Source organism: Pyxicephalus adspersus, chromosome 10 (assembly GCF_032062135.1).
Source record: "Pyxicephalus adspersus chromosome 10, UCB_Pads_2.0, whole genome shotgun sequence".
Classification (NCBI taxonomy): Eukaryota; Metazoa; Chordata; class Amphibia; order Anura; family Pyxicephalidae; genus Pyxicephalus; species Pyxicephalus adspersus.
The window spans coordinates 18,943,917-18,956,763 of NC_092867.1; the positions used below are offsets into that span (position 1 = coordinate 18,943,917).

At 39.5% G+C, this 12,847-nt stretch overlaps 1 protein-coding gene across 2 annotated transcripts in view; it reads left to right on the forward strand.

The window, feature by feature from the left end:
• SUFU (SUFU negative regulator of hedgehog signaling) overlaps positions 1-12,847 on the forward strand; it is a 33,131-nt gene that overhangs the window by 3,050 nt on the left and 17,234 nt on the right. For both annotated transcript variants that reach the window (XM_072423914.1, XM_072423915.1), the window contains exon 2: positions 3,725-3,859. In XM_072423914.1, the coding sequence (XP_072280015.1) occupies positions 3,725-3,859 (135 nt within the window). The remainder of the gene's footprint in view (positions 1-3,724; positions 3,860-12,847) is intronic.

A 12,847-nucleotide genomic window follows, 5' to 3' on the forward strand; every position in this document is an offset into this window, starting at 1 on the left:
GATTGTATCTAGCCTGTGTACAATATTGGTGGATTATATTTGAACCATTGTATCGTTACGGCATGTACAGAATTGTGACCAATACAATCGTTCACAATAATCGTGCATAATCATTGATCTGTCAGATCAGAATGAGTTTGTTCTGTTCTTTTGTCTTTTTTAATCTTTGCAGTGTATGATTAAATACAGCACTGTGAAGCTCGTATTGTTTTATGGATTTTTATTTGTTTTAACTGACAGGCCTCAAACCCCGACCATGAGAGGGGTCGCAGGGCTCAACACCCCCCCAGGGCACAGGATGTTCTTCTGCATCCAGAGCCTCAGTATTCATGTTTCATTGTGTGTTTGTTAGGCTATGTAGACATTAGATTGTGATCACTGGAAACAATATTTAAAGATTCCAGTGACCGGAGAATGCCCAGGAGCCTTGGTCTGTCCTATAGAGTAGGGAGAGGACAAGCAAGTGGCACCCCGCTTCTCTGTCCTTCATACATTGCTTGTACCCACTCGGTTGTTATTCATCCATCTACCAAGATGAATGGGTGAATCACATTGGGGAACAAAGTCTTAGACCAAATTCTGTAGTCTGGGGAGATGCTGCAATTATGCCTTCTTTAAAAAAAAATGTAAAAAAATTACTGCAAATACTTTTTACTAGCTGCAAATTAAAATATTTAAACCTTTCTCTAAATTACCTTCTTGAAACATCCTGCATTCAGGATTAGTAGGAGGATGGTCAGCAATCTGGTGCTGTCAGTATAACACTAAAAGTGTCATCAGCATCATTGTCCCCACACACAAGGATTATAATCCGCCGTAGAATTTCAGCTGAGTTTTAAACCTAGTTGGACCCTATTGTTGCATTCACTGCAGTGTGGTTTTAAAACTAGTTGCATGTAACGCTTTTACATTGTGCTTCAGAACATGCACACTACACGTCTCATTATTTTTCAGTGTTCACCAATGCAGCACATTGACAGAAGACAGAAGGCTTTTTGCATTCGGTGTCTTGAATGGACCCTTAGGCTAGGTGCACACGTGCAATACTTATCGTTAGAAAATGAACGATTAACGACTGATCAATGATTATTCACGATTATTTTTCTCTTTTCTATTTTATATGCACAATTCTGTACATGCTGTAACGATATAATTGTTCAAATATAATCCACCAATACTGTACACACACTAAATATGATCGTTTGAACGATGCAGGAAGTGAGGTGTAAAGGACAAAGTGTACCGCAGGAACATCCACGATCACTGAACGACCGTACACACAACAATAGATAGCGATCGAACGATCGAGATCCACTGGGACGGTCGTTTGTTTCCAGCAACATTCCTCGTTTATCATTGTCGTTGTGTACTCTTTTTGCTAACTAATATTGGACGATTGGTCGTTAATGGTTTGTTTTCAGTGATAATTATTGCACTATATGTACATAGCCTAAGTGTAGGAGGAATAGTATGAATGAACCCTTTGTGTAGTTGCTGTGTTTGCAGACACTGTCAGATTTATGGACCATGTTCGCTTGTTCTCTATTGCTCTGCTCCATTCCAATGCACTTCAATTCAAGCCTTAACAACGGTTGTCATAAATAGAAATTAAAACAATATTACTTAACAATTAATAAAAAGGCTGTCGGTTTCTAAAATATAAATCTGCAGAACTCTAATGAAGAGTTATTGTATTCTCCTCTCTATGGCTTGTGTCTCTTAGCTCCCTTTCCTTCCAGCACTGCAGCTGTTTGTGTTGTCTGCATGGAAGAGTTGAATGTTTGTGTCCCCCATGATTAGATGCAATTTCTTCAACCTCCATGTTAGCAGTGACTTTGGAGTCGGGGAAACACAAACATGCGACATTCTGAAAGTGTAAGATCTAGAGGAATGAATGCTGCAAAATTGCTGCAATGCTGAACCAAGGGGAGCTAAAACACAGAAGCTGTTAGTTGGGGATTTATTTATTTTTTTCAGAACTTCAGGTATGTTTTTGTTTTTAAAAAACAGACTGGGTCCACCGTGTAACCTTTTGATTAAGTGTTAGGTAATAGTATTGTTCTATCTCTATTTGTGACAACTGTTGGTAAGGATTGCAATTTTGGTGCTTTCCTTTTTATCACTACAGATTAACGTCCTATTAAGCAATAATGGAGTATAAGAAAACACTGTTGGTTAGGTTGTGTAATAGTTTTTGTAGGCTATCCTGTTTGTTTTACTACTTATGTCTGATCCTGCATGAATAGGAATTATACCTGACACTCATTAAACTGTAAAGGAGACCATACATGATTTCCCTGAACAAACTGCTTGTATGGCTTAATAATATCCTCCCTTGGTGTTTGGGTTTTTTCAGCATTGCATAAAGCAGCCTCTGAATAGAGCACCTCTTAAGTTCTGTGCACTGGAATTGATTCACCTTTATACGACTGGTATTGTTATTATTTAAACATAGAGGGATAACATTACGAAACCTCACATCTACTACTGAATGGTTATAAATACAGTAGAACCCCGGTTATCTGGAACTCGGATAACCGGAAAACTCAGATAACCGGCACCTGACTGCGCAGTTGTCTCCCCATTTCAAGTCTAGTGCTGATTGGCTTAGAAAAGGGAAACCCTGATGACTGCTCCAGCTACGCTTTCTTGATTGCTCCCGAGGCCCTAGCAGAGCCGTGGCATGTATTCTGCATCCAAAAACCCATATGCGGGAGCAATCAAGAATGTGGAGCTATCGGCAATAGCAGAGCTCCGCGATTGGCTGTGGAAAGGGAAACCCTGATGACGGCTCAGGCTTCATCAGGGTTTCCCCTTTTTCAGCCAATCAGCACTAGAGGTGAATGCAGACAAGTCTCCCCATTTAAGTTTAGTGCTGAATGGCTGAGAAAAGGAAACCTAAGTTATCCGGAAACTATACTGTCCCGGAATCGTCATTACCCGTGAGTGCCGGATAACCGAGGCTCTACTGTACTTACAGTTAATAATTCAGTTGGCAGATGTAGGTAGCTCTGGCTGCAATGATGTTCAGTCTGTTCTATCTCCCACAGAAACCTCTTTTCTGGACATACAGGACTAGTGCAGCCCTTTTCGGGTTGAATAACCCTGTGCTTGTTGGAATGTATTTAAAGTGGACCTAAACTAATGAGCTGCCATTGCTGAACTAATTCTGAAAAATGTGAATTGCCTGGCTGTTAAGCCGATCTTTTTGGCTTCTATAGTTTCACTCACACACCTGAAACAAGCATGTATACAAGTTGTGTGGCAATGTGGTGAACATCAAAACAGCAGAGGAATCAGTATTTTTGGGACCAAGTCAGCCATTGCAGATTATGCAATCTGTCTGTCCAGGTCCATTTTAAAGATGGCAGCAACACTGACCTTATGTTGGCTCCAGTCTCTAGCCTGATATCATTTGAAAAATATAGAAACATACAATACTGCTTGGAGTAGATCCAATGGGAGGAAAGGGGAAAAGCCCAGAGATGAGCATTAAAACAGGGAAATTAGAAGCCCTCATATTGGTGTTTAGGGATCAGAGAAATGTAGCATTTCAAGTACAGAGATTTTACTATTGGATCCTAAACATATCTTAACAATCATGTGGATCATTCACATTATACTTGTAACTGAATTATGTGTTTGGGTTGAGCTCTTTAGGCTTTCAGAAAAGCGTTTTTCCATCTTTTTATTCAGATTGATCTGTATTTTCTTATCCTTTCAGGTTGGGTGGACCAGACCCCCTAGACTATGTAAGCATGTACAGAAATCTTGGAAATTCCTCGCTTGGTGTTCCTGAGCACTGGCATTACGTCAGTTTCGGGCTGAGTGATTTGTATGGAGACAACAGAGTACACGAGTAAGTGTTTAAAACATTTCTGTGACAATAGTTCATTCATTAACCTTTATGTATTTTAAAGCTCAACTCCAGAAAAAAAAAACATGTTAATGCAGCATTAACCCAAAGCTTAACATGGATCTTAAAGCTAAAAAAACCAACCTGTGACCAGACAGATCCTTTTTGGCAGAAGGCGCAGACAATGTCCATTCTGCAATTACCGTATTTTTCGGACCATAAGACGCACTTTTTCCCCCCCTAAAGTGGGGGGAAAATCAGGGTGCGTCTTATGGTCCGAATGCATATTTTTTTACTTACCTGTATCCCCGCCGGTCCCCGCAGCCAGTGTCCTCCTCTGTGTTCCTGTGTCCCAGCGTGCGGCACTTGTGCCCGCCCACGAAGGCGGCGCCGATTGGTTTGATGAATGCCGATCGGCGCCGCCTTCATGGGCGGGCACAAGTGCTGCTCGCTGGATCTCAGGGAAACACAGAGGAGGAACACAGACAGAGGCAGATAGCAGCCAATGTCTGTGTTCCTCCTCTGTGTTCCCCTGTGTTCCAGCGTGCGGCACTTGTGCCCGCCCATGAAGGCAGCGCCGATTGATTTGATGAATGCCGATCGGCGCCGCCTTCATGGGCGGGCACAAGTGCCGCACGCTGGATCTCAGGGGAAATCAAATGAATTTTTTTTTCTTGTTTTCCCGTGCGGAAAACCTGGTGCGTCTTATAGTCCGGAGCGTCTAATGGTCCGAAAAATACGGTAAATAACCTTTCCTGCCTGATCAAAATTTTTAAGTACTTGCTTGTCCATAGTCCCTGCCATTTTATATTCTGTATGTCCCATCTTCCGCTATCCTTATTGGGCCAGAATGAGAAGTTTTTTTTTCATTCTTGTTAGCCCTGTTGTTTTTTCCTTAGAGACTGTGAACAGGCAGGTAAATACATTTTATTGCAGAACACATAATGCCTGTTCCTATTCTGCAATAAATACCTGCCTGGTTTGTTCTTTTTCAGCTTTAATTATAAGATCCTTTGTGTGTGTTTTATGAATTTTATCTGTTTTGAAAATGTGATAATTAGCAAGTAATGCACATGGCTAAAATACAACCCTCATTCTGCTTTAGTGTATTTGTCCCATTTTCATCCCCTTTTACTCTGTTACTTGTTTGCTAAAACATGTTTAATATTCAGCAAACGAGACATGAAGGTCTGGAATGTCTGCACATTGTACACACCATTATTAATCTGGGAACTGCAAACATTTGTGTTTATGTTTAATAAGTTCTAACCACCTGTCAGTGTAGGGAGAACCCTGTGCAGTGCTGGAGAGTGTCAGACTGACAAGAATTAACTGTGCATCTCATTTATCAGACTACCAAAGCTGGCTGCAAAGGGTTTATGAAAATAGTTTCCTTTTTTTTTCTGATCAATAAAGGTCTTTTGCTTTTCCCCGGAGTAACATTCTGAAGCTAATATTTGTAAAGGAGAACTCCAGGAGGTGAAAAATCTGAGTATTTACTTCCTGTTGTCCCAGGCCAGCTCTTCTACTTCCAACACAGCGCTCTGCTGGCATCCAGTGATCGTGAAATCTCTACAGACTTATGTGGAGCCAACAGGTAATTCTGGCTGCCTGCAGAGAGCAGTGCCAATTACAGGTAGTCCCGAGTTAAGGACACCCCACATACAGACGGCCTGATAGGTTCAGACAAACATCTGTCCTAATTGCATTTATTAAAATAATGTGCCTGTACTGACTTACATACAAATTCAACTTAATAAAAAGCCTACAGTCCCTGTCTCGTATGTAACCCAGGGACTACCTGTACTGAAATTTTACATGTAAAGATCTGAGGGACACTGGCAAAGAGGTAAAAGAAATTGGTATATTTGCATTTGGAGGTCTAATGTACTCATCTGTAGAGGCTGCAGTTGTTCTTTAGGCAGCACAGTTAGCATAGGCTTTTTGTTGTAGTGCAAATAATGTATACTTTTCAAAGTTGCAGAATTTGACTTTGTTTCAGAAATGTAAGCGGTTACATTGCTTGAGTGAATGTGTATATTAGGTAAGGCTGGTAGTACAGTGTTCAACCCAGGCGTTTTTTTAAGCCAGGTGGGAAGACATTTTCTAGGTGGGTGGCAGCCCCGTATTGTGACCCAACTCTTCATAGCTGGCTGGGTACTAAAAAGTGCCAGGTGGTAAGCCCGGATAAAAGGGGACGGGGAGAACACTGTAGTAGATGACATAAAAAAAACTTGTAGGTCCGCAGCAGCTGGCTGTCAATCGTTATTGCAGAATACATTATTACATGAATATTTGTTAGAGCTTTAAATCCAGGGTTCCTCAATCCTCAAGGGTACCAGAATCATACAGGGACACACTATGGACAATTTAAACACTCCAACTTGCCAGCCTGTTTTTGGATTGTGGAATGATATTGTTGCAGACTCAGGGTTTCATATAGTGTGCGTACTTGATGCCAAACCAAGTGCTCCACAGTTTTAAAACTTTGTCAGTGGTTCCCAACCTTTTGCAGGTCGCAGACCACTTAATGCATGGACTCCGGACTGTGCATGCGTGGAAAGCGGTGTGTCACTCAAAGGGGTAGAAACTTCCCCTTTAGTGACGTCATGAAGCCAGAACCTGCCCCACTTTCCTAAGTGAGCCTGAGCCTACCACAGGAGAGTGGGGGAGTTGTGTTTACAGAGACAACCCATCCACCACCCTGAGCCTGTGATGTCTCTGGGTGACATGGTCCACGGCTCTTGTGGGGTCCTTCTCCTGACCCCGCTGGCGGGTGCACCAGGAAGGGCTGCGGCCCACATGTCAGATTGCCGGGGGTTGGGGACCTCTGCTTTATGGAATACACTAAACAGTTCATATCGGTAGCTTTGCCAGATTAGTTTAGCATATAGAAGTGTCCCCTCCTGCAGCCGTCACATACAGGCCAATTGTCATCTCCATTGGTGCGTTGGACTATGGCTTCCCCCAGGGGGTCTTGGCATATGTGTGCTGTATAAGGAGGGTCAGGACCATTGCTGGATTGGGGCTGAAGTTAAGTATTTTCCACTTAACTCCACTTAACTCCACTGCATTTAGAAACAAAGTTGTTAAATATGATTGGAATACATAAGTCTGAATTTTTAAGTGCCAGAATATTTAAAATTTCAATACAGCATCTTGTGTAATGTACACATCTACCATACTACATACGCTGCTGTCTTTGGTTATATTGACCTAAGATATAGGTAATAGGCAAGACTACACCTTTTTCTGTTTTACCCATACACCACACAAGTACACAATTTTCTGTTGCGTTAATGTAACACACAATCACGCATAATCTGTGCATTGTGATACCATTCCTTGTTAAAAGCTTCTAATATATTAACCAATGTAAGTGCACAACTTACCTAAATGAACAATAACTCACGATTGTATGGTGTGCTGCGTAAGAAAAAAATTGCGTGCATGCGATTTTATTTTAGTTTTTTTTGAGCATTTAAGTAGATTGTTTAACTGAACATGTCACACAACTTATGTATTATGAATAGTCCCCTTAAGAAAAGTTTTCTATACGTATGTGATGTTTAAATGTTTTGGGAGTGATTTCTATTGTATTAACGAATGTAACTTGATCTGACACTATATCCCCCATCCTCTAACAATTCGTAATGTTCTCTATTTTGTTGTCATTCTGGTTGGACCTTTCATAAATCTTCTGACGTATGGTTTTCTCGTTGAATGGTTTACATTCTTCTCAGTGGCTTTTTTGTGATTTGACATTCTATCCCATAGTTTTATTGTATCATTTCAATACAAATTTCTGCCAATTTCCAAATCTCAAATATAGAAATATAGGGACACCTTTTATTGTATGCAAATGTTTAAATTAAACCAAATATTTTATTATTGTTGTTGTTAATAATATTAATTAACAATGCTCTTTTAACAATACCCCTATGATAGATCTGTAACTGGTTATAATGGGTGATTTTTTTTTTTTTTTCTTTTTTATCTTTAAAATTTTGCAGAAACATAATGGCAGTTCCTTAGCTTTCTAATAAGTCATGTTATTGGTCCAAGCAGCCCTTTAGCATTGTTTAATTTACTGCAGATTTATCTAGCTGAGCTGTAAGCTGGTTTAGGTCATATACTAGGGAATATTATCTTGTGCACACAAATGTCTTTATTACATTTGTTGCTCCCGTGGATCACATAGCACGATTATCACCGGGCCTCCCTTGCAGGCTGTGTTTGGGCTCCTTGCACATGTTCTTCTCAAGTTGGCAGCAGTGCGGCCATGTCAGCGGATCCAGCTGCTGCTCTGCCAAGTGCTGTGTAGTGTTTGGGGCTCTGTAGGGGATTGTATGAGAGGGAATGGATATTTCTAGGATTTCTATTCAGACAAGTCATGTCCTGCTCTGTACAGGTTGACATTCGAAAATCCAGCCATCGATAATCCGGTTCCTTCAGTTTTCCTGCATGAATTACGGGTCACATTTTCAAATTTACACTGTTTTCTGGAGGCGCCATTTATGTTTTCATGGCATGCTTTCCTTCTAATTTATTTGCTGCTGTATGCATTATGGATTCAGCAAAGAAAACGTAAAACGTAAGCATAGTGCGTTGTCGATCGCAGAGAAAGTGGAATGCTAAAAAAACACTTGATAGCGATACATGATAATGTTAATGATAGTGAACATTAAAATGTAATTTGTTTTTCATTTAGTGTCTTTTAATGTAGTGTTATTTCATTTTAATATATACAGCACAAATAACCTTTGAAAATCCAGCACTCCTCAGGTCCGGAGGATGGCGGATTTTTGAATGTCAACCTGTATGAATGTTGCTCTGAAGGACACTTGCCATTTCTGTGCCTGGAAAGGTAACATGTTTTACATATACATCTGTTTCATTAATGTTAGCAATGACTTATATGTAGGATTATCTTGTTTGGCACAAAGTAGTAATGTATATATGTTGATTCTTTGTTTTATATTGTGCAATAACACATTTAAAGAAAAATAAGCAAAAGCTAATTATTTAATGAGGAGAATAAAATGAACCCTTTCCTTTTTTCTTTGTTAAAGTGTATATCACATGCCGTACATGTAATGTTTAGGCTTAAATTCCCTAAGTAAAGATCTATTGTACTTCTAACTCTGCATAGTATAACGCCGCTGCCTTTGTTGCACTCAAGCGTTGTTGCCCATTATTTTACAGAAGATGATGAAACAAGTAGGTTCAGGGCTGAGAATATTTGTTTGGATTTTAGTGTAGCAATACCTGCTAGGGGAGGAAGTGACACAAACAGTGAGCACGAAAGAAAGGATTTCAAATCCGAAACACTCCGTGTTCTCCCCGGCCCCTTTTAGCTGGGTGTATCACCCGGCACTTTTCAGTAAACACACGGCTGTTTTTTAAGTCGTTTGTTCACAACACAGGGGCTGCCACCCTCCTACAGCATCTTCCCACCCAGTTTTAATAAAAATATGGCTTGAACATTGACACTATTAAAAAAAAATATTGTATTGTTTTGATCATATATTGTTAAAAATGTTTATGTGGTAGTGAAATACAGAAAAAGAATAAAAAGATGTAATCTTATTTACGCTGCTGATTTAGAATCAAAGTTGAACCTGCAAAATCACATTATTATGATGTAATAAAAGAGGAATAGACTGCAGAGATGGAGACATTATCCTGCCCCTGTACAAAGCATTGGTCAGACCACATTTACAGTTTTGGGAACCGGTTCACAAAAAGGACATTGTGGAATTGAAGAGAGTGCAGAAAAGGGCAACTAAACTAATAAAAGGAATGGAGGAGCTCAGCTATGAGGAGAGATTAGCTGAATTGAATCTATTCTCTCATGGGAACAGACGTATAAGGGGGTATATGATCACCCTGTATAAATATATAAACGGTCCATATAGAGAACTCTCTTCCCCATTATTCACTTTGAGATCATTACAAAGAACAAGAAGACACCTCGAGCTTCGTTGGACAGTCCGGTAGCAGCAATACATATATAAGGTCATCACTGTAATTCTGTCAGTATTTTCACTTTTTCTTAAATAATAAACGTATAATTAAGGAAAGAAAGAATACCAGTACATGTTCCAGCAGACCAGTGCAAAGTAGTGACCTGTTTAGACAGCCTGTCCTGACAATCATCAGCTGCCCTGTGTATATTAAACAGAGAGGTAATGAAAGGAAAGTCCGGTATATAACGCAGTCACAGGCTCCTCCGGATGTGTGGTCTCACTGCAGGTGTACTTGATATAGATCAGAGTCTCTCTGCTTGTGGTTTAAATCCCCCCCAGGGGTACTTACGCCTTTTTTTTTTACTTTTACATCTGACATTTTAAAAATCGCATAGAACAGTAATAAATAATACTTACAACAACACAGGCAGCGGTGGGAGGATTAATGTTGGAGAAAACCCATCCAACAGTCTTCACTGAGACATTGGCAGCATGTGGCAATCTTACAATTATTCTGCCACCTTTGCTACATTATGATGGCTTCCAATCTCAGGTGAGCATGTAGGGGATAAAGGAAATTTAGCAATTGAGTCATTAACTGAACAATAAAAGTTTTTTTGTGCTACCTTAGACAGGCAGCATGTGGTAAAGATGGTGAAACAAGGGGACATTTTTGACATGGATTCCTAGGGATTTTCCTGTTTTTCCACCCTTATATTTTAGGAAAGGGTAAATAAAGTATCTCTATTGTAAATTATTAATAATAGGCAGTATTTATATAGTGCCAACATATTACGCAGGAATGTACATTAAATAGGGGTTGCACATGACAGATAGATACAGACGGAGACACAGGAGGAGGAGAGGACTCGAGTCTAAGCCCAGAAGAGCTTACAATCAGGGAGGTTGAGGAAGTATCACACAATAGAAGGGGAGACATGGAATGGTGGGAAGTAGTGAGGGTTTGAGACTGAAGATGGGTAGGAAAGTTTGAAAAGATGGGGTTTGGATGTTTTTGTTTTGTTTTCTCTTAGTTTTTATTCTGCATAGGACATTGGTAGACAGATACAGACAGTGACGCAGGAGAAGGAGAGGACTCGAAGAGCTTACAATTCTTTATTTGACTAGTTAATGTGAAAACATTGCATGCATTTTGGCTTCTTTTTGTCAAAACCACACATGCCCTAACATTTCCCTTTTCCAAACCTAATATCATGACATTAACATGGAAGAGTATTTCATTTCATCAATGAACCCTGACTAAATGAATTCTTTATCTGGAGAAAGAAGGGGGGGGTGTGGACCAGCGCTGGAGAGCTGTATGCTGGAGGTAGACCTCCCCTGAAGAAATAGCTAACATATGGAAACCTTTTCCTACAGTGTATTTGGTTTCAGATTGTGATTTGTTTGAGCTAGTTAACACCATCAATAACACAGGAACACGGAGGCCACCAACAGAGCCGGGCTGGCTTTATACTCTGCAGCAAGCTCTAATCTCAAAGGATAACAGTTTCTCTGTGTATATACCACACACATTTTTCTGCTGATCAGATCCATAAAATGTTTAGGTATTTCATTATTTTTACCTTCCCGATCAGAACTTTCATTTTATTACCAGCCATGGTTTATGTGGCCCCCTCATGTTTGAAATCTGCAGAATAAATACTGATTGGCTTTTCTGCACTGACTTTATCATTCACCTAAAATTCCATTCGAATGTCTTTATTTATAAGAAATTTAAACTGAATTAGACATTGAGGGACTGTTTCATAAGTTGTTTGTGTCGTTGAGATGTTTCTGGAACAAATGTCCTATAACTTTTACTGTTACAAACTTTTTTTTTTTCTTAACGTAAAGCTGAATTTTGACCATACGGGTTATAAATCTCGTTTTCTATGTTGCGGTTATATTACCCCCTTTTCACTAATTCTTAGCTCACCTTATGAGCCATCACTACTGTTACCACTAGTTACAGAGAAACATACATGGATTAAACTCTGCCCTGCGTACAGCTTATATATATATATATATATATATATTTATTATATTTTTTTTTTTTTGACAGTGATATATATTTTTAACTACTAGATTTTTATAGGGAATTATTTGATTATTAAATAAATCATGACTGATGAGTTGTGTACTGCTTATTTTCAGCTTGAGCTACTGATGGCTGTAAATGGAGCCTAAGACTCCACCTGCTGGCTTAAAAAGAGAATATGTACCAAAGCTAAAAGTATGATAAAGAGAATATGTAATAAAGCTATGGAGTATGAAAAAAAAAACATTCTTGTAAATTGCCTACTCTAAAAAAATGAAAATCTAAAAATGACCAATCTGTTTTTATTCATATGGAAATGAGCAAACTAAAGAAGTCCTTTGCATACCTGCTGTTGTACGGGCTGAATAGTAATGCCTTAAGGTGCAGCTTTCTGATACAAATACACAGTTGGAATGACTTTGGTTAGTGTGGCGATGGTGGTGGGCTCCCCTCCGCCTCTTTTCCCCTTTCTCCTAATGCGACCACACACATTGATCCTCTTGAGCTTTAGGGTTTAGGATCTACATTTGTGCTTCATTAATTGGTCTGTTCTTGGTGACCTTTTAAAGTTGTTGTTATACAACTTTAAAAAGAGGAAAAAAGAAATTGTGTAAATAACCTCTTGACATATTCATTGGGTCCTAGACCCTGAAATGTGTTCGCCCTACAAATATGCAGAATATTAAACATCTGCACAGTTCAGAGGCCACTTAACTGAATCTTTAAGCCAAAAATTTTTTTTTTACTTTTCCTGGGATTTGTTTCGTTCTGTTAGCTTCTGCTCTTTAGAGGGTGGTTTGGATGTTAACTGTGATATGACAACCCAAATTAATGGTGCCAAACAAATAGGACTGGCAGACATAGAGTAGAAGTGTAGATGATGATGGTAAGTTTTACTTTCTGCATTTAGTGCTGTGCTGGTAAAAGCGTTTAGTTAAATAGTGATTTCTATATTCGTGTGATTCATTTGTCATACAGGTG